The sequence below is a fragment of the Littorina saxatilis genome, linkage group LG1, assembly GCF_037325665.1.
Source record: "Littorina saxatilis isolate snail1 linkage group LG1, US_GU_Lsax_2.0, whole genome shotgun sequence".
Classification (NCBI taxonomy): domain Eukaryota; kingdom Metazoa; phylum Mollusca; class Gastropoda; order Littorinimorpha; family Littorinidae; genus Littorina; species Littorina saxatilis.
Window position 1 is genome coordinate 92252343 of NC_090245.1, and position 20651 is coordinate 92272993.

General features: G+C 46.4%; 1 protein-coding gene across 1 annotated transcript in view; it reads right to left on the minus strand.

Moving 5' to 3' along the window:
* The window catches only part of LOC138953776 (3-hydroxy-3-methylglutaryl-coenzyme A reductase-like), a 146836-nt gene extending 126194 nt beyond the window's left edge, over positions 1–20642 (minus strand). Inside the window, exons 1-5 of the mRNA XM_070325718.1 lie at positions 20547–20642; positions 10389–10592; positions 9728–9839; positions 8049–8136; positions 7200–7390 (exon numbers count right to left, since the gene is read on the minus strand). Of these exons, the coding sequence (XP_070181819.1) occupies positions 7200–7390; positions 8049–8136; positions 9728–9839; positions 10389–10556 (559 nt within the window). The 5' untranslated portion in view covers positions 10557–10592; positions 20547–20642. The remainder of the gene's footprint in view (positions 1–7199; positions 7391–8048; positions 8137–9727; positions 9840–10388; positions 10593–20546) is intronic.
* Between the last annotated feature and the right edge of the window lie 9 nt (positions 20643–20651).

The window sequence follows — 20651 nt, forward strand, 5'->3', positions numbered from 1 at the left end:
TACACTAAATAGCTCCTTGTCAATCGGGAGTTCTGTTATAACGCTTGTATAAATTCCTTGCCAATCGGGAATCTGATAGTATCTCATGCACTGAATAGCTCCTTGTCAATCGGGAGTTTTGTTATAACGTTTGTATAAATTCCTTGCCAATCGGGAATCTGATAGTGATAGTATCTCATGCACTAAATAGCTCCTTGTCAATCGGGAGTTCTGTTATAAAGACTTTAAGTCTGAATAAGTTCCTTGTCAATCGGGAACCTGATAATCACCCCCCTTGTTTAAACGACAGTCAGCGACAGTACTGAGACACGACAGAGATAGTTATGAAGTGACGAGGGAAGAAAGGAAACGAGTCTGCATGAAAGTGACGATGTTTTGATTTCATGCACTTGTAGAATAAAAATGATGTTTTAAACTGTACAACCACGGTGTGGGCTACATTCGTTGGCAAGAGAGAGGCCGTTGGCCGTATGAGAGTTGAAAACTAGAGTCTACTGCATCGGGGATAAGAGAGGGAAACGGGAAATATTCTTACACTCAAAACAAAACACAACGCGAGGTCAAACAACATCACGAGTAAATAAGAAACATCCTGCACAATCCCCTGGCAGCCCCCGGTTTTAATCAAATCTGCCACACAAGAAACACTTAACAAGGGTAAAAGGAGAAACAGAACCGTTAGTCGCCTCTTACAACATGCTGGGTAGCATCGGGTAAATTCTTTCTCGTCCCAACCAATATGGGACTCCCCCTAACCCGCGGGGGGTTCAGTTGTATGTATCATCCCCAGAATAACACAGTAACTCATAAAACATGTCTGTTAGTGTTAAGAAATCTCATTCAGCAAGATTGGACAAACAATGAAGCAATAGATTGCCATGTTATATTTGTGCTTAGTTGGCAAAACAGAGATGACCTACTGTCTCACAAATACATGTAGTACAATTTGGACAACCTATAAAGCAACAGACTGCAAAAGATACAACTTAGTTCAGTAGTTCAATTCTAAAGCTTCTTTTATTTTTTCTTCCAATTTAAATTGAAAATTTTCATCTAAATTTTAATTTGATTATATACTTACCCAACTCACATCAAGCAATTTACTCCAGTTTAGTGCTAGGACGCTGAATAGCATCGCCTTGGTAACAAGGGGAGGTCACCCTAAAAAAGAGCTACCTTGACCCCTTATCATGACAAAGTCACGCGTGACTTCCTGACCTTGCCGCCATCTTTGAATCATTCAATCGAAAGCGAACATAGAAAAATTTCCCTCTTTTTTAGGAAAAAACCCCCATAAAAACCCCAAAAGCGGGGCAGGCGGGCGGGTATCAACTATGTGAGTTGGGTAAGTATATAATCAAATTAAAATTTAGATGAAAATTTTCAATTAAATTACATTCTTATCCCAACTCACATCAAGCAGAATGCTAATGAAGGAGGTGGGGAAACAAAATTCCACTTGTCCAGCCGACAATGGCTGGTAGGGAGCTACTGCCACCATGACGAGTGCTGGCCACATCTCGCAGGTAAAAGTTGATGAAAACACCCTGCGATTTCCAGTAGACAGCGCCTAAGACCTCTGCCAGCACGCCTGAGCGGAGGACTGCCAGAGAAGTAGCCCAGGCTCTGGCTTCATGAGTTCTTGACAACTTCATAGGAAAGACGGAATGCCCAATCCAAACTTGTCTGTGCCACCACGCATACGCTTGTTTAATAAGCGTAGAGACCCATCTTACCAAAGTGACCCGCGACAAGTCCTTGCTCCTTTCAGTGTCAACTGAGATGAAGAGCAGTTTATGGTCCCTAGACCTAATGGGCGTGGTACGGGATAAGTAGCTGGTAAGAGTACGAACAGGACAATTGACCATATCAGGGTCACCAGACGCAAGAATCCTACTTAAAGGAGGAATGCGAATAACAGAGGAGGACAGACCTTGTTTTCGGTTTTGGCAAGGAACTCCGGCCGAAATCTTAAAACAAAAGAGCCATAGCTCTCAAAAGAAATATCCTTAGCCAGGCCTGAAAGAGCGTGCACCTCACCGCCTCCACTGGCAGAGGCTAACAAAACGAGGAACAAGGCTTTACGAGTCAAGTTAGCTAAGCTCGCTGAAGCTAAAGGTTCGAAATCCGAAGAGGCTAGAAACTTGAGTACCAAAAAAATAAGTCCCACGCGGGAAGAGGGGACTTAGCCTTCGTAAAACCAATCGCTGCCCCCTTAAGAACACTAGCAATTACACCGCCCAGGTTAATGCTATGCCCTAATTGCTTCAGAGTAGAAGAAATGGCTGAGCGCCTGACTCTCAAAAAAGAAGGAGCCAAGCCCTGAGCAGCCAAACACGAGAGATGATTTGCTACATGCATAGAGCGAGGTGAAGTAGCAGTAACTCCATTCTCCGAGCACCACTTTGTCCAAGCTGACCAGTGTGACGCATAAACAGTGCTGGTCGATTCCCTGTGGGCCTTTTGGACAAAGCCTAAAGTAGCGTCTGAGGAGCCAGAACGGCGCAGCGACCTAGAAAGAATGGAGGGCCGTCTGCGAGGCGAAGGAGGACGGGGAACCAATGTTGGCTGGGCCACCAAGGGGCCACCAACACCAAGCAAGGCTGTCTCCGCTCCGCCTTCCTGAGAACCTTTCCCAAGAGATGAAACGGGGGGAAAGCATAGGCTCAGACGCGACCAGTTTACTTCGAGGGCGTCTGTTTCCCTCCCCTCTGGGTCTGGAAAGGGGGAGATAAAGACCTGAAGCCTGCAGGAGAATCTTGTCACAAACAGATCGACTGTAGGCTTGCTGAAATGCCACCCAGACGTTGTAGGACCTGATGAGTCAGAGTCTACTCCGTGTGCATCGTACACTACGGGCGACTGAAGTAGTCCGCAAGAACGTTGAGTATGCCTGGGACGTACTTCGCTGACAACAGAATAAGGTGCTGGCTGCCCCAGGCAAGAATCTGACCTGACCTGACAGAAAGAGCGAGAGACAAAGTGCCTCCCTGTTTGTTGAAATAGGCCGCCATGGTCGTGTTGTCTGTGCGAACCCCAATTTATTCGTTCCTGACCATAGACAGAAACGATTGGAATCCCAGGAAAACAGACTCTAACTCTAGGGCATTAATGTGCCCCCCACTCTGTGTCTCGTTCCACAGACCTGACGCAGTGTGAACAGAAAGATGGGCACCCCAGCCCTCCATAGACGCGTCTGTGAACAGAAACTCGTCCGGGGGGGGCAAACGAGATTGGCACTCCCTGTGAAATCCCAGGGAGCAGCCACTGCCTCGTTGTGTGTCGAAACCAGCTTTCAAGAGAGACTACTGTCTCCCAGCCCTGAAGAGAAGGCTTCCACAGCGAACTCAGGGCAGCCTGAAATGGCCGCTTGTGGACTCTGCCTAAGGGCACAAGAGTGGCCATCGATTCCATTTGGCCAAGAAGAGAGGTCAGAACACGTACAGCCGCTCTCTTTATCAAGGACAGAGTACGAAACAGACTTTGCAACCTGTCCACCCTTCTCTGTGAAGGGCGTACCCGCCAATCGACGGTGTATGTCTTTGCGTGTGGAAGAAAAACAACCCCAATGCTAAAAACGTCTGTGCCAAACCTAGGCTTAGCCACATGATGGTGTTTAGTTCTTTCCGTAACCTCTTAGAAAGAAAAGCTGAAACTAAGGAATTCCTGCGAGTCCTTTGTGCTGCGCAGCGAAAGTAGCTGACAGAAGCCACTGCCTCAAGAGGTAGGCTTAGCCGGAAAAGTTCCGACTGAGAGGTTACGAGCAATGGCTCAGTGAGCCTAAAAATTTAGTCAGAATGTGAGCCCATAATTTGGACATGTTCTGGCGACTTGTCAGAAACCAAAGCTTATGACCCTGATGAGAAAGCGCAATTCCGTAAGCCGTAAAAGCCGAGAAAGTTTTAACAGCTTGCCTTGTTTTTCACCACAGAGGCAAAAAACAAAAATTGAGGCCTTAGCAACTTCACCCTAGAAGGTGAAAAATAAGAGGTATGCCGCACCAAAGATGGGCGTACATACCGCGAAGCTGCCTAAGGCAGAGGGTTTAACCCAATGTGTGTTTGCTTAGCTCCGTATCTTGCCTAAATAAAGGCCAAATGTGGCCAGCCGACGCAGATCACAGCTTCTCCCAGAAGATGAACCACAAAAAGCAAAGAGCGGAGTAGATCCGCCTCTTGTTTGCAACCTGAGCCAAGCAATGTGCCAAGAAAAGCGCTGGGAGGCTCCGCTGTTCAAAAGACTTTAGCCAAAGCAGCTAGAAGCGACATGACATCCTTCTCCCGTGCGTCACGACGCAACTCGAAGTTAACAAGAGCAGAGAAGATAGAGCTCTATAAAAAAATCTTGCAAAGTTTCCTAAACAGAGGATAACTTGAAAAGATCATGTGCTTATTCCCCCAGAGACAAGAAAGAGGACTCAGTATAACATACTGTTCTACTGTAGCCGTCTTCCCTACCAGAATAGTGACAACTTTCTCTACCGCATCGTCACGAAACCTGAATGGGTCTAATGACGACGCGATCAATCTCGACAGAGATCTCTGCAAAGTCTCAGAGAGAGACGATAACTCAAGCAAGCGTAAGCCAGTTACTCCAAAGACAAAAGAGAATTCTCCGAAAACGGGACTACTCTGTCTCTGCTGTATCATCTTGCCTAAGGACTGCAAGTTCCGGAAAAGTGGAACGAGGCAAGGCAAACGAGCCAATCAAATTGACTGAATTATGCAGCAGTGTAAACCTCTTAGCCAAACCAGCAGGCAAAGCTGAGGCTAAAAACAAAGAAGCACGGTAAGGCTGCGCTGAATCAGGAGCCAGACCTTGTGCTGTTAACCACGGTACAGCGTGAAACGCACCGCCGTACTGCCCAGTAGTCAGTAGCATAGACAGCTCAAACGCTACCAACGGGAATTTCCGAAAACGGGAATTTCCGAAAACTGAACTGCTGTTTCCGTCCTTCGCAGAACGGGAATCCCCCAAAGCGGAAGGAGGTTGGGCAACAAGCCTACAAGTGTTGCCGCACCCTCCTCGAACTACCTTGAAGTAACTTCCGCCGCCAAAGCCAGTGCTAGCGGAAGTTCAACCAGTACACGGAAGTTGGCATCTTTGTCAACCTGAACAGAAGCACCAAAATCCGACTCATAATCCCGCACATCCGTGCAACAAGGCAACGAACTTCCGCCCTGACTACAATAGTCAGGCGAAGCGTCACCCAGAAGAGACGACACACGAGGGATGCGATACCCAAGCAGTGTGTCCCTAGGGACTGCTTTCCTGCCCAGAGGGCGGAAGCGGGGAATGTCACCCCCTCCTCAAAATACCGTGAAGCCACTTCCTCCGCTAAAGCCAGAGCTTGCGGAAGCTTAGTCGGTATGCGGAAGTTGACATCTTCGTCACCCTGGACGGAAGTGCCAAAATCCGACTCGTAGTCCCTCACTTCCGTGAAGTCAGGCAAGACACTTCCGCCGTGACTACCATAGTCCGACGAAGTGTCGCCCGGAAGAGACGCCCACGAGGGATTTTATACCCAAGCGGTACGTCCCTAGGGACTGCTTCCTGCCTGAAAGGCGGAAGCGGGGAAAGCTATGAAAGCTGTGCTGCCGCACCCACTGTTCCTCTAGGGAGTGTAGGAGGACGCACTTCCCCTGTTCGGTCAGAGACCGAACGCGTGTCTGGGCTTTTCCCTCGATCTAGACGTTCACTCAATCGGAACGACGTAGACCTAGGGCCTAAGCTTTCGCGCACACGAACCGGTGTAGCTACTCTCTCCAAACACGCACTTCGTTTTGGCCGGAGAACCCGGTTACTGGCGAAGTATAAATACCTTGATCGTCGTCAGTCCAAGAGGCCTGGGAACGCAGCAGGGAAACACCACGGCTGCCCTCAAACGAGGCGTGAACGTCGGCGGACGTAAAAGTGGAGGAAGGCGGAACACACACCCTGGCAAGGGAACGCACACCTCCCACACCGGAAGGCAAAGACACATCTCAGCCTTGGTAGACGAAAACTCGGCTGAAAGAGAGGATATCTAAGCACTCAAGGAGTGCAAAATAGCATAAACATCCTGCTTCTCGCTAACAGGGCCTGAACCGGACAAGACCGGCGAAGCAGCTGAAGGCAAACTAGGCCTAGCCGGAGAATTAGGTAAGTCTATCGCACATCAAACGAGGATTTAGTCAAGGATCTGTGACTTTAATCAAAGCTTAACATGCCGAACTCTACGACTTACGAGAAGGCTTCTTTGTGGGAGAAGGCTCGGCCACCAACTTAGCATTTTATTCTTTCCTTATCCGACATGGCGAACGGAAAAAATGTAAACAAAGCTAAGTATTCGACCAAACCTAAGTCACAAAACGATAACAAACGACAAAAAAGCTCACCCAAACACACAGTAGGAGCAGAGGGACCGTGTGCAAGTACCAAGGCAGGGTCTGACAAAGGCAGAAGTCAGACAAACCGGCTGAAAGCCGGAGCAAAATCAAAACACGTCTGTAGACACAGATCGCTGGAGAGTGAATGATTCAAAGATGGCGGCAAGGTCAGGAAGTCACGCGTGACTTTGTCATGATAAGGGGTCAAGGTAGCTCTTTTTTAGGGTGACCTCCCCTTGTTACCAAGGCGATGCTATTCAGCGTCCTAGCACTAAACTGGAGTAAATTGCTTGATGTGAGTTGGGATAAGAATGTAATTTAATGCTCATTTAACAATTGCTTTTGTCTTTAGTTATCTACTTTCACTGTGTAAATAGTAGCAAATGTTTGCTAAGTTTCTAACACAACGTTACCATGGCATGCATGACATCTGTTCTTTGCTTGCTATGTCAGTATGTGTGCTCATACAAATTACTCTGTCATATTGAATGCTGCATTAATGAGTCTCACCTTTTTGTTTTACCTGGAGGCATGGGGATACTTACTTCATATTCTTAATGACGAAATAAATGTAATTGTATTCATGACTACACCACTTGCCTTCGAACAGCGCACACGATTTTGTGTTCTGGGTTTGCTGTGCAGCACACACACACAAAAGCTAAACGAAACAACCTTGTATCACATGATGACAATAAGAAAAACAAATTCAACCGTCATCATCACTATCAGAACAACAAAGCAGCAAAAGAATCAAACAAAAGTAAACTAAACTCTTAAACGCATTACAAGAAACTAACCACATTCGAACAAAATCAAATAATCATTTACCAGACAGGGTGCCAACACCAATCACAAGTGTTTCCACAATAGCGTCGAGGGTGATGGCAGGGCCAATGATAGCCATGCCACTGGCAATGTTATCCTGAACTTCCTCTTGTGATGAAGAGCTCAGTGTGAATCTGGCCAGAGCACTTGCCTTCCCAAGGTCCACCAGCAGCAAGAAGAATGGAAGGGCCTCACTGAAGACAAATGTGAGAACATTAATTGTATACTTATCCTTCGTAAACAAAAAAAAACAAAAAAACAAAGGGATATAAGCTCCTGAATGCACCTAGAAGTCTACCCCCAATTCTGACGGGACATGTCAAAGGCAAGTAGGGACAAATATTTATAATAAGAGGGTCCCGAAGCATGCCATCCTCCCCCCTATCTTTTTTATTTTGTACCAAGCTAAAAGGTGAAATCTGGTGCAAATGAGCTTAGGAACTACCACTTTATCATGCTACCAAATTGTGTGTGTGTGTGTGTGTGTGTGTGTGTGCCAGCGTGTGTGTAGTGCTGGGTTTGGTGTGAGCTTTTGCTTTTCTCAGCCCACATCCTATAGTTGTAATCTGTGCATATACCAAGGGCCTAAGGGGTGCAGTGGTGAGTAATTTTGATGTGCCTTTTGACCACTGAATATAATTCTTTTCGGTCATTTTCAGATTGTATGAGCCAATGGGACACAAGTACTAATCATGCTTTAAGAATAAGAGGACGCCAATTGCCATGTAAATAAAAAATAAAAGTCACGTGAATGACCCAAGGTTACATTGATAACTACAACTTCGTGAAAAAAACACCCATAAACTTGACAAGGACAGGCGTAAAACAAAGCGCAACATTTTAAACACTCACTTCAGTCCTCTCAAATCACTGCCTATGAGGTTGATGAGAGCTATACTGAACACAAAGCTGGAAAATATGGTGAAGACACCAGCAATGCCTGCAACACAGAACCAAATATTGAAATAACACTCATTATCATAACATTCACGAACACCCAGAAACTTTTATTTTTAAATATCATCAAAAATTTAAGGACTAGCCCCCACCCAGCCTCTGTAATAACAGAACTTTACATACATGCAACTGTTACCAATTACAACAAGAAAATGTGACCTCATAATCATAAGTGAAGCTTCTGAACCTGACAACAATCTGAAAACATTTAACAAGGTGATAACATTTTACCAATAGACCAAGCAGCTCTACTCCCAAAGAAAAGTTCTCTTGCTCACAACAGGGGTGCGTTGCATAGGCAGAATGTTACAGAACGTAAGCAAACATTTTCTATGCAACGCATAATTTTGTTGTGGCGCTCGCAAACGTTCGCAAGCGCTCGGTACGAGTACCATTATCTGGAGTCACTGAAGCGTAACAATGGCGACCGCTCGCTGAGCAAGGTCTAGACAACGGGAATTTGTTCGTAGCCGCTAGCGTTCTGTAACGTGCCTGAGAGGTGACTCGCCAGACGTCATTGCACTGTACTGAGCTTGCTGTTTGACTCTCTCTTTCTCGCAGTCTCTCTCTGTCTTGTGTGCTCTCTTTCTCTCTCAGTCTGTGTCTCTCTTTCTCTTCCTTTTTTTCTCCCTCCCCCCTCTCTTTCACCCCATGTCTTTCTCTCTCTCGCTGGCTGTCTACAGTCTCTCTCTCTGTGTCTGTCTGAAAGTCTCTCTATCTGTGTGTGTGTGTGTGTGTGTGTGTGTGTGTGTGTGTGTGTGTGTGTCACTGTGTGTGTGTGTGTGTGTGTGTGTGTGTGTGTGTGTGTGTGTGAGTGCGTGCGTGCGTGCGTGCATGTGTGCGTGCGTGCGTGCGTGCGTAAAGCAATTCAGAGAAAACTACTGGACCGATCTTTATGAAATTTCACATGAGAATTTCTGGGTATGATATCCCCAGATGTGTTTACCCATTTTTTCGATAAATGTCTTTGATGACGTCATATCCAGCTTTTTGTGAAAGTTGAGGCGGCACTGTCACGCCCTCATTTTTCAATCAAATTGATTGAAATATTGGTCAAGCAGTCTTTGACGAAGTCCAGACTATGGGATTAAATTTCATCGCTGGAAAGGCCCCGCCTCTCCACATGGGGTACGGAACTCAAACACACACACAGATATCCTGAGGGCCAATGCATAGCGTCACTCTTAAAATGTACTTATTGACTGAGCTGTCAGCGATTGGACACGTCTACTTTGGTCAGTGTGGATAGGGAAGGCCGTCTCAAGTAAAAAAACGACTGTTCGAATGATCGCCCCTAATGTGCATGAATTGACTCGGCCGTCAGCGAAGGTGACGAGTCCATTTCGTATAAAGTAGGCAGAGAGGGTAGAATAGCAAACAAGTTTTCCGCGAACACAGCGTTGCTTACAACATGAAAACGTTTTCTCTCTTCGCGAATAGAGCGTTAGCTCTACGCAATGCACTTCAGTTTTATTGTCATTCTGCTAGTGAATTTATAAAATGTAATGCTCTACAACAGACAAAACAAACATCAACACCAAATACAACAAACTGAGACTGTGAAGCTGACATACCCAAAATATATTTTGATCCAAGACGTCGTAAATTTCTGAACTGAAGGTAGATGTACATGAAAGCCAGACATCGTGTTATGGCAAGGATGATGATGTCAGAACTTTTGATCTCCTGGCAGAAAGAAAGCAAATAACATCAACATAACCACAAACGAAAGAAATATCCCAAGGTCACAGCAAATGTCTCAGGCCTTGGAATACACAAATACATGACCGCAGAAAAAAAAGGTTAGCGCAATTCTGTCTCTGCATCCTATCCCAAGGGACAGCAGCCCGGCAGTTGATGTTGGGCATGTGTTGAAGTTGAAGGGTGCTCTTACTCAGTAAGGCTCTTAGTGTTATATTATCATGTTTTAGAAACCGTAACAGTTTTATGTTATGTTGATACTGATAGTGAATATGATCGCTCAAGGGAAATTAAGGAATACATCATACGATACATGTACCTTTAAATAATACTGTAGATTTTGGATTGCTTGCACAAAATCACTTCATGGACAAACTTGCTTTCTCGCAAAGCAAATCATGGCTAACAGTGCAAGTATTCATTTACTTGGAAACCTTTACCAGAATTGCCTCTCAAGAGTGTCTCTTAGTCTTACAAGTACTTAAATAACAACAGTACTTACAGAACTTTACATACAAAAAAGTCATAACTCACCTCTTCATTCTGACAGACGTAATTCCAGCCGCAGAGCTTGTATAGGTTGTGACTGGCGTAGACACTCATGGAAACGAGACACAGTGTCACCGTCAATGATGTTATTATCACCTCCCATGGGTGCGAGGCGCACATCCGCCCATGTGCTCGGAAAAGACGAGACAGCATGATGCTACCCTTGTTCAGATAGGGAATGGACAGCAACTGAAACGGGAAACCACAAAACATTTCGTTTACACGTGATTTCATCTGAGCCATGCAGTGCACTTACACTACCAACTCAGAAAACTCATGTTATTGCCAAGACACATAATAAGGAATACACTGCTGTTTCCTAACTCAGGCTACAGTTTGGGATGAAAGTTCACAAAAAGATGGAAACATTTACTGATCACCCAAAGCACTCAGGTTGTAGAGTTTTGGGATGTGCCGTAGATAAGGGGAGGTGTTATTCTACGTAAAACCTGCCAGGTAGCGTGAGCCGAATTGTTTGCATGGGAAGGACTGTGCCTTTTAAGGATGCATGGGTTTTTTATCTATTCAATTGCAGGAAACCAACACAACAGCCAATAGTTTTTCATCTTGAACACACGGCCAGTACAACTGGCCTTGACACGGAACGATCCAAGGGGGGCAATCTTAGTCATCTGAAAGAGGGAAATCCAAACGCAATCCGCCTTGTTCGATTTTATGGGCTTGGACGATAGAGAAAAATAAGAAAAGCAAAAGCTGGAGTCCAGTCTGGACAAAACTGCTATCAAGAACGCAGAATTGATTTTTTCTGAGTTTGTTTTTAGCCGTAAGCGCCATTTCTCATTTCGAATTTCTCATAACTGCTGTTCACAATGCGGACGCAGTGAAACCAACAAAGGGGCCTCACTCTGGAAGAGTTTCCTGCTCCGATAAACATGGCAACCCCCCTTTCAGACCCATTCATTTCAGACTTCCTCCTTTTTAAGATCTTGCTTCTTTAGATGTTCTGTGACGGGTGAAGTGGCGCGCAGTGGTAAGACGTCGGCCTCCTAATCGGGAGGTCGTGAGTTCGAATCCCGGTCGCTGCCGCCTGGTGGGTTAAGAGTGGAGATTTTTTCGATCTCCCAGGTCAACTTATGTGCAGACCTGCTTAGTGACTTAATCGAAAATTTTATTGTAAATTTTCATTTAATAAATATACCTACCCGAATCACATGTAGCATTGACACAATCGGAGATGCTAGGTTCTGAAAAGGCTAACCGTCTAAGGGAAGCAACCCCAACCACAAAAAGTGTAAACGTAGCCATGGTAATGACCATACACCCGGGGAGTTACCTCCCATCGTGCATGCCATGTCACTACTGCTACTGAACACGTGGCTCATATCATTCGACCTAAAGAATAAATTCTCCAAATCAAAAGCGGGGTTGGCGGGAGGGAATATACTATGTGATTCGGGTAGGTATATTTATTAAATGAAAATTTACAATAAAATTTTCGATTAAATTACATATTCCTACTCCGAATCACATGTAGCAGATTGCAACAACAAGGCGGTGGGAAAGAAAAATCTAACTCACTCAAAAAACCTTGCCAAAAACCTGGACCGCTGCCAAAGAATCAGGGCGGTCCCAGTGGGAAAGAAAATCTAACCCACTCAAAAGCCCTTGCCAGGGCTGGCCCACTGCCAACAGGCAGTGAGGGAACCAAGGAAAGTCCTGATTGACAGCCGAGAAGTATCTCAGGCAAAGCGAAAGAGACAACCTCAGAGATCCAGAAAGCTGTGCTCAGCACTTCTTCCAATCTCCTAGCCGTAAAAAAAAAAAAAAAAAAAAAAAAAAAAAACAGCACAGGAATAGACCCAAGCCTTGGATTAAAAACCCTGGCGAGCCAAGGGAAAGACAAGCTTCCCCCCCCCCCCCTTTTATTGGAAGGAAATGCTAATGTCCTGAGAAGATCCGTGCGTAAGGTTGTCCCCTCAACTGAGAAGGACGAACCCCCGCGGTGACCTTAAGACAACCATGCCAAAGTCTGCAAACCTTGGGATGTGGTAAAGCCCAAAAGGCTTGTGAGAAAGAAGTCAGCTCAAAATAAGAGTGACCAATCCCCACGAAAGAGCGAGAGAGAGACATCCAAGCACTAAGTACCAGAGTCCACCTCGAAGAGAAAACTCACAAATAGAAGGTCGCCAGTCATCCCCTACCAGTCCCTGCGAACGCAGGGAGAGAGGTAGCGCCAGACAGCAGCCACTTACGACTGTGCGTCAGCTACCGGAAGTGAGGACCCACGGTGGTCAAAAACCGATGTGACTGGCAACCATAAACAAAATGGCTAAAAGCCAGAATGTTCCCAAAACAGTCTGCTTGAAGGTAATCGAGAGTGAATCAAAAACCGAAAGCAGAAAACCAAGACTGGTAAACGTAAACCGTGAAGCCAGCCAGCCATAAGACTCCCGAAACCAGAGTTCTCAGGGAAAAAACAGGCAGTTAACTTCCTAGCCAAATCAAGAGCCTACCTGAGTTTGGCCAGAAACCCAGAGCGCGTCTGTCCCTGTCTGAAGACAGAGTCCAACGCGGAGAAAAACGGACAACCGCCCTAGACAAAGTTGCCTTTTGTAGCCGGGCGACTGTAAGGAAACCCGACCCAACGGACGTCATCCGGACTCGCCTCATACTAAGATGAGGAAGAAGAGAGGAAAGGCCCAAGACTGAAGTCACAGGAACCGAACCTTAACTAAACCTCTGCCCGAAGGAGAAGAGTAGCCAAAACCTGAGAGAGAGGAGGAAAGCCACAAAGAACTACTCCTCAAACATCCATTGTCCAAGACAATGCCCCCTCAGGAACACCTGAATGTTACTTCCGAGGCCAACTCAAGTGAACCTTAAGTTTGGACGAAACACCAGAACGCGTCTGATCACTAGAGAAAGACAGAGTCCGACTCGATGAAAGACAACAAGGACCAAAGTCCGAACGTTTGTGGCCAAACAGGGGTAACCTGAAGCCAGAGAACCCCACAAGCCACAAGAAAAAGGAAGGCAACAACCACCATCGCCGCAACGTGGAATGGCTGTTGCCCGGCCAAGGCTGCCTATTGGCTGCCAGCTTAGCTTAACCAGAGGAATGAGCATGCTTCTGCTAAGCATGTTTCTGAGTATGCTAGCCCTACCTTCCTTCAACCTTTGTAAAGCAGTCAGAGACCTGGTGATCTCTACTCGACTGAATCTCTACTGCAGGCAAAGTTTAAGCGACTCTCTTTGACTGTTCAGGGAACTGAGAACGCGAAAGAAACGAGTCCCTCCGACACCCGCCGTACGAGCGTAGAGAAGGAAGGGCAGCCTCATCTGCTCCATGCTCACCCTAGCAAGGGCTGGCCAACAGAGTAGAGAAAGGAGGCAAGTTCCAAAGGCTGAATAAGCAAGAAGGAACAAAAGGTGAAGCCCGTGTAGCCGAAGCCAGCCAAGGCTGAGCATGTTCCGGAACTGAACCATAGTAGAAACAGCGGCAGAACCAAAACACTAGAGATACCACCTTCGGGAGGAGATGGCCTAGCCAAAACCTGCAAACCGTGGTACCTACAAAAGGTGACTAAGGAACCGGAAGTAGAAAAAACATCCTATCTTCACGGAACGGAAGTCCGACATCGACAACAAAGTCAACCAACAAGGAAGCCACCAATGTCGATGCACCCAAGGGAAATCCTGAGCCGAAGCTTGAGCTGCGACGGAAATCCAGAACGTGTTCGATTGCTGACTAAAGACTGAGAACCAGAATAGCTCAGCTACGAACGCAAACCGAAGTCACAGTTGCTGGTGGTAAACTGATGAATGAGATGACCGGAAACCGGAAAACCATCCAACCGGAAAAAGACCTGACTTATCCCCCTACTGACGGTCGTGAATAGGGGAAACGTCCAGGGCCACCCGAACTGACTAGGCAGTAAACGCAACACCCAACAGGTAAAGTGAAGACTGCCCCGGCTGAGGCTAAAAGCCTAAATGCCCGTAGGCCAGCCGCTGTTCCTCACCCACCGACCTCCGAAGGAGTGTCAGGAAGAGGAGAAGTGTATCCGAACAGAGCCGGAAATGCAGCAGACAAAACCGCAAAAAACGGAAGCGAAAGATGCATAGAGTAGACTGAGGCCGGAAGCCCGAACGCCCGTAGGCCAGTCCTCTGTCAACTCCAGTCAAAACCGCAACGTGTACTTGAAATGGAGGACTTATGCTTCCAGTAAAACCGGAAACACCACGCCGACAACGGCTGCCGCACTGGTGAAACACAAATGCCCACGGCGGAACAAGAGTGAGACAGACCAGAAGAGGACTGGGGCCGGAACCCGAACGCCCGTAGGCCAGTCCTCGATCAACCCCAGACAAGCCACTACGTGCGCTTGTGATGGAGAACCTATGCTTCCAGACAGGAAGTGTAGGAGGCCGAAGCCCCGCCCGGGAAAACCTTCGACGTGACCTCTGCCGCAGCTTAGAGGACAGCGTTAAGCCTTTTTCCCAATAACCAGCACGTGTGGAATCGCTGACGACAGACTGAATGTCCGACACAACCGGCGAAAAAACCGAAGTCCACGTACTGGTGGAAGGCCGGTGAAACGGCATAACCGGAAAACCGGAAATCCGTCCCCCCCGACGTCGTCCTAACTCATGCCTCGACCAGGCTAAGAGAGAGAAGACGGCAAGTCTGCAGCCGCAGGCACCGGAACGGCAGTCGACGCGACAACCGAAGGTTGAAACGCTGACTACATCGGCCAGAGCTGAGACACCACCTGCCCGAAGGGCTGGCGCTGCTCCTCAGCTACCGACATCCGGGAGGAAGTGGAAGCGAAAGGAGCAGTAAATCCGGGTGGAGCCGGAAAGCACCAGACGAGACCGCGAAAAGCGGAAGCGCCGAATGCGAGGACGGAGGCCGGAAGCCCGAATGCCCTAAAAGGCAACGTCCGGTCAACCCCGGAAACGACCACAGCGGGTGCGTACGTCAGAGGACCTATGCTTCCAGCGAGTGCCGGAAGCGCAGCGCCAGAAACGGCTACCGCCATTGCTCCGCCACACAATGGTCTTCGAGGAAGCCAGGGTGTGACTGAACAGAGGACGAATGCCCGGGGGGCAACGTCCGGTCAACCCCGGAAACGACCACAGCGGGTGCGTACGTCAGAGGACCTATGCTTCCAGCGAGTGCCGGAAGCGCAGCGCCGGAAACGGCTACCGCCACTGCTCCGCCACACAATGGTCTTCAAGGAAACCAGGGTGCGACTGAACAGAGGACGAATGCCCGGGGGTCAACGTCCGGTCAACCCCGGAAACGACCACAGCGGGTGCGCACATCGGGGGACCTGGTCAACCCCGGAAACGACCACAGCGGGTGCGTACATCGGGGGACCTATGCTTCCGGCGAGTGCCGGAAGCGCAGCAGTCGGAAACGGCTAGACAACTCCGGAAACGACCCCAGCGGGTGCGTACGTCGGAGAAGTAGCCGGAACCAACTGCCGCCATTGCTCAGCCACACAATGGTCTTCAGTGAAGCCAGGGTGCGACTGAACAGGGGTTTGCGGGTCGTGAACCCGCCGAAAAGAGCTGTGTCCCAGCAGGGACTGTCCGACGGCCTCACGAGGGCCTGTGGACCAGCTCGACTTACTTGAATCGCCAACCACAGCGGAAGAAGACGAAGAAGCAAAACATCCGCCCTAGACAACGTCTCGGCCGGAAGCGTCAAAGAAGCCAACAAGGTGACGTCGCCCACAGACAGCGGGACCAACGGAAGACGCAGGCTTGGAACGCGAAAATTTCTTCACAAAGATAAGCAGACACCTGCAACACCTGATCTGCTAACGGCAGAGAAGGCGAGGAGAAGAAACAGGACATACAACAGTATATGACTGCCCCACAAAGTGTTTGTTCGAGGCAGAAAGAGTAACGAACAAAACATAACAAACATGTTAAATCCGAAACCACGACCAGTCCTACGGACTGGTAGATACCTGCTAAAGCCTAGCCAAGTAAACCACTGTCAGCAACGCTGATACACAAAATGGCGGCCAAGCGATAAGTTACTGGGCAAAATTTAGAAGTCCAAAACGGACGAAAATTAAGCAATAACAAAAATTCCTGTCAAAGTAATGACGAAATATGAAATGGCTTACCAACTAACAAAGCAGAAGGCAAAAACGCAGGTAAAGTAAGGAGAACCTCACCATAACATAGGCCTAGCCACATAAAAAAGCTGTCAGGAAAGCTGAGCAACCGAAAGTGGCGGCCACAAGATAAGTTACTGAAACGCATTTAGGAGTCCAAACGGACAAAAAGTCAGCAACTATAGATAAATTCCTGTCAAACCAAAGACAAGAAGGAACAAGCTTACCAACTAAACAAAGCAGCAAGCAAGTAAGAAGGTAAAATTACGTTTACCTCCAAAATACATCGGCCTAGCCACAAAATCTGTCAACTCATGCTGACAACAAAAATGGCGGCCAACAGTAGTCACTGAAATATCACAGGTCCAAACACGGACGAAAATCAGCAACTACAACAAATTTCCTGTCAAAATAATGACCAAAATGGAAAGAGCTCACCAACTACGAAGCAGGAGGCAAGATAGACGGTAACGTGGCCGGTGGGTGTCAAAACAACACCAAACAGCGCAGCCACAGGGGAGCCCAAAAATCAACAACCTGCTCCCTCGAAAGCTGTAAGGTCGAATGATATGAGCCACGTGTTCAGTAGCAGTAGTGACATGGCATGCACGATGGGAGGTAACTCCCCGGGTGTATGGTCATTACCATGGCTACGTTTACACTTTTTGTGGTTGGGGTTGCTTCCCTTAGACGGTTAGCCTTTTCAGAACCTAGCATCTCCGATTGTGTCAATGCTACATGTGATTCGGAGTAGGAATATGTAATTTAATCCCCTTCGTGTGTACACGCAAGCACAAGACCAAGTGCGCACGGAAAAGATCCTGTAAACCATGTCGGAGTTCGGTGGGTTATGGAAACACGAAAATACCCAGCATGCCTACTCAACGAAAGCGGAGTGAAGCTGACTATGCTCGCAGAGTATAGTGTGGGGAACCCAAATGGGCAAACAAGCTCACACGTCACCGGAATTTCTGGAACGCTGAAGAAGAAGAAGATGTTCTGTTCATAACCTCTGTAAATTACCCCCAGTTTTAGACCCCTTCCATTTTAAGACTTGATTTTCTCACATTTTTTAAGGTCTTAAAAGGGGTTTCCCCTGCACTCCTAAAAAACCCTGACCCACAAAGTAATTTAACTATAACTGCTGTAATCATTCCTTCCGTGTGCTATTATCTGTGGTTTTTTCGTTTTTTATCCTGTGTTGTCTCATCCTCTGTGCGCCCTGAAAGAGACCTCCGGGTCGAAATTGCCGTACCTTGTCTTATCCAGCTGTGATCCCGCCTTCGTATTAATGTGAGGGCAGTACTTTTTTTAAACTTTCAATATTGACCTTACGTTTTGCATAAAACACCAATAATGAATTAAAAATACATCAGAAAATTATTTCCTCACTATACACAATAACCCCTCATTTAAAGGCTGACAAAGTTCTATTTAATTAGTTTACTTACTTCCAGGGCTTTTCCCATCGTTGCGGGGATGTATAAATTAAGCTTCCTGCAAAGTTTTAGGTTTGAAGTCCTTACCAATTACAAGAAATAATCAATTCTTAATAAAGTTTATTGCTATCTTTAGAAACAGTTCTCCAGGGCTTGGGCTATTTTTAGACCGTCAACACAGACAGTACAGCTTCGTCAATCCCCGCGTGAAGGAAATCGCTCACCTTCCACGTGCAAAACGTAGTGATATTGACACGCCAGATTAGCGCGGTAGCGGATTGTGCTAAGCAGGAAAGCGCGCTTTTTTGTATTCTTGTTAACTTCGCAATTTCCGGAAAACATCCACTTTCACTTTGAGACTGTTCTGTTTACATTCGACACTATCAACACCACTTTGCAATACTGAAATAATTTTTTCTGTTTTCGAAAGCTACAGCCAATCGTTATTATATCCCCTTAGGTACAGTTTTATAACATTATTGACACATGTAAACAATAGGAATTAATTAATGAACGCTACGAAAAGGGCAGCCTTTAACCTATGAACTTGCAACTGTGTTGACCTGTGTAATGTAACATAGACCACCACCATCTCTGTCTCTGTCTCTGTCTCTCTCTCTCTTACACCCCTTACCTGTTCGCAAACCTTTACCCAAATGTATGCTAAATGTATATACAATACAAGACAAGACAAGACATGGCAAGACAAGACAAGTTAGGAAAAGGTTGCCAGTAGGCCAATAGAGGGATGACAAGACAAGACAAGGCATGACAAGACAGGACAGGACAGGGACCAAAAAAAAAAAGAAAGAAAAAAAGAAAGATAACTAATTCGGTCAACAGATGTAAAAGAAATAAGCATTTGTTTGGGTTGAATGTTTGGGTGTCACCCTGTACATATTTGTATTTTAGCAGGACAGGGTCGAGTTGTGATGATGTCAGGGCGACTGAAGACACACCAACAAGTATTCTTCGGAAGTGTTTGGAACACAAATGAACATTATTTCATAATAAAAAGGCGGCTGACATTGATGTTCATATCGGTTCATGTTCATATTCTCAGCACAGACGTGTGCTTAGAAATCGGATGTTTAAGAACAAGAGACAACCCTGAATAAAGCCTTATGAAATATGGTTGGAGCTGGATCAAAAGTGTGTGTGTGTGTGTGTGTGTGATTGAAGGGCAACATTTATAAATGATGAGACAGAAAGCTAAAGCACATCCTTTTATCGTATGTTCCATATCGTCCTCCTACTTTAAATGCTTGCTAATACAGACGTTCTCCAAGAAAACGTCTATCCAGTAATGTTTTGTTTATCGCAATGAAAGCTTTTTTTTTAGAAGAATGAAGAGGAATCAAATTTTTAAAAAACAAAAACCAAGACCAATTGAATTGCTCAAAACGTAAAGAAACAGGATGATTTTGGTTCAGTAGTACTATTTGTAGACCCTCAAAGTCAAAGCAATACACCCACAAGGGATTCCAGTGTATCAGTGCAAATAGAAAATTTATGATATAACTTGAAAATTAAAACAGACTGAATTGTGATAAAAAGAACCAAAATCCCGAGTATTTTTTTTTTTTTAGGTCTCCCTCTTCACTCAATCCCCAAACTCATATTCTGTACCGAAAAGAGCTCAAACACACACGTGGACAGACAGACACGCACACACACTTTGGTAAACATCATGTATGCTTCTCGACTCTGCTGATCCACAATTAGAAATATCGCTATCATCATTTATTTTTGGTCACCGTCTTTCCCTTTTCACAGGCAAGTTTTTTTGTGTAGCATTTCCCATAGAACCCCGATGGCTCCACGGTAGACACAATGATCAGTCCATACCAGTCATGTTATTTTCTCGAATCAATTTATAACCTTTAACCCAGGAGGGTAAATGACATAGAAGGCTTCGGGTAATCTTGAACTTTAATGTGTTAAATTCATAGCTCATAATTCAGAGGCATTCAAGCCTTCAAATTTGGAGAACCTGCACTTGTAATCATAACAAGTCTTTTAGATCCCTTTAAAGTCACGGAATGAACTCCGATGAACTGTACGAATCATAGCGTACTCTGGTACGAATGCATTTTGTTTACAAATTACACGCGTCAAAGAAGGAATTATCCGTGTCAGCGGACAGGGGAGGCAACTTTGTCGTGTAATTGAAGTCCCTTGGTTGACAACCTACGCCATTTTCGCCGATCAAACAACCAAATTAATTAATTATGCTTAGGTTTGGAGCTTAATCCGTCAATTAATTTCATGATAAATGTTCTTGGGCTTGATTACAGGTCATTTTCATTTCATTTATGCCTTTGACCCCGTCCGGGGCATAGGCCGCCAACAAGAGCTCGCCAGGCACTCCGATCCTGGGCCAATCTCTCCAGTTGTCTCCAGGTGTAGCCGATGTGTTTCACCTCTGCCTCCAAGTCACGACGCCAGGTGTTTCTTGGCCGGCCTCGTCTCCTCTTGCCCTGCGGGTTCCATGTGAGGGCCTGTCGCGTGATGCTGGTTGTCGTCTTGCAGGTACTTGGATCTAAAATAAGTAAAGTATGCCACTCGATTCTGAGCTATGAATTTAACACACTAAAGTTCAAGATTACCAGGCTTCGTGCACCATGATCAAGTGGGAAGGAGAGACCCAAATCGACAACCAGCACGGAGTTACCACTCAATCGGTGATTTCGTCTTGGAGGCAGCCATTTTTG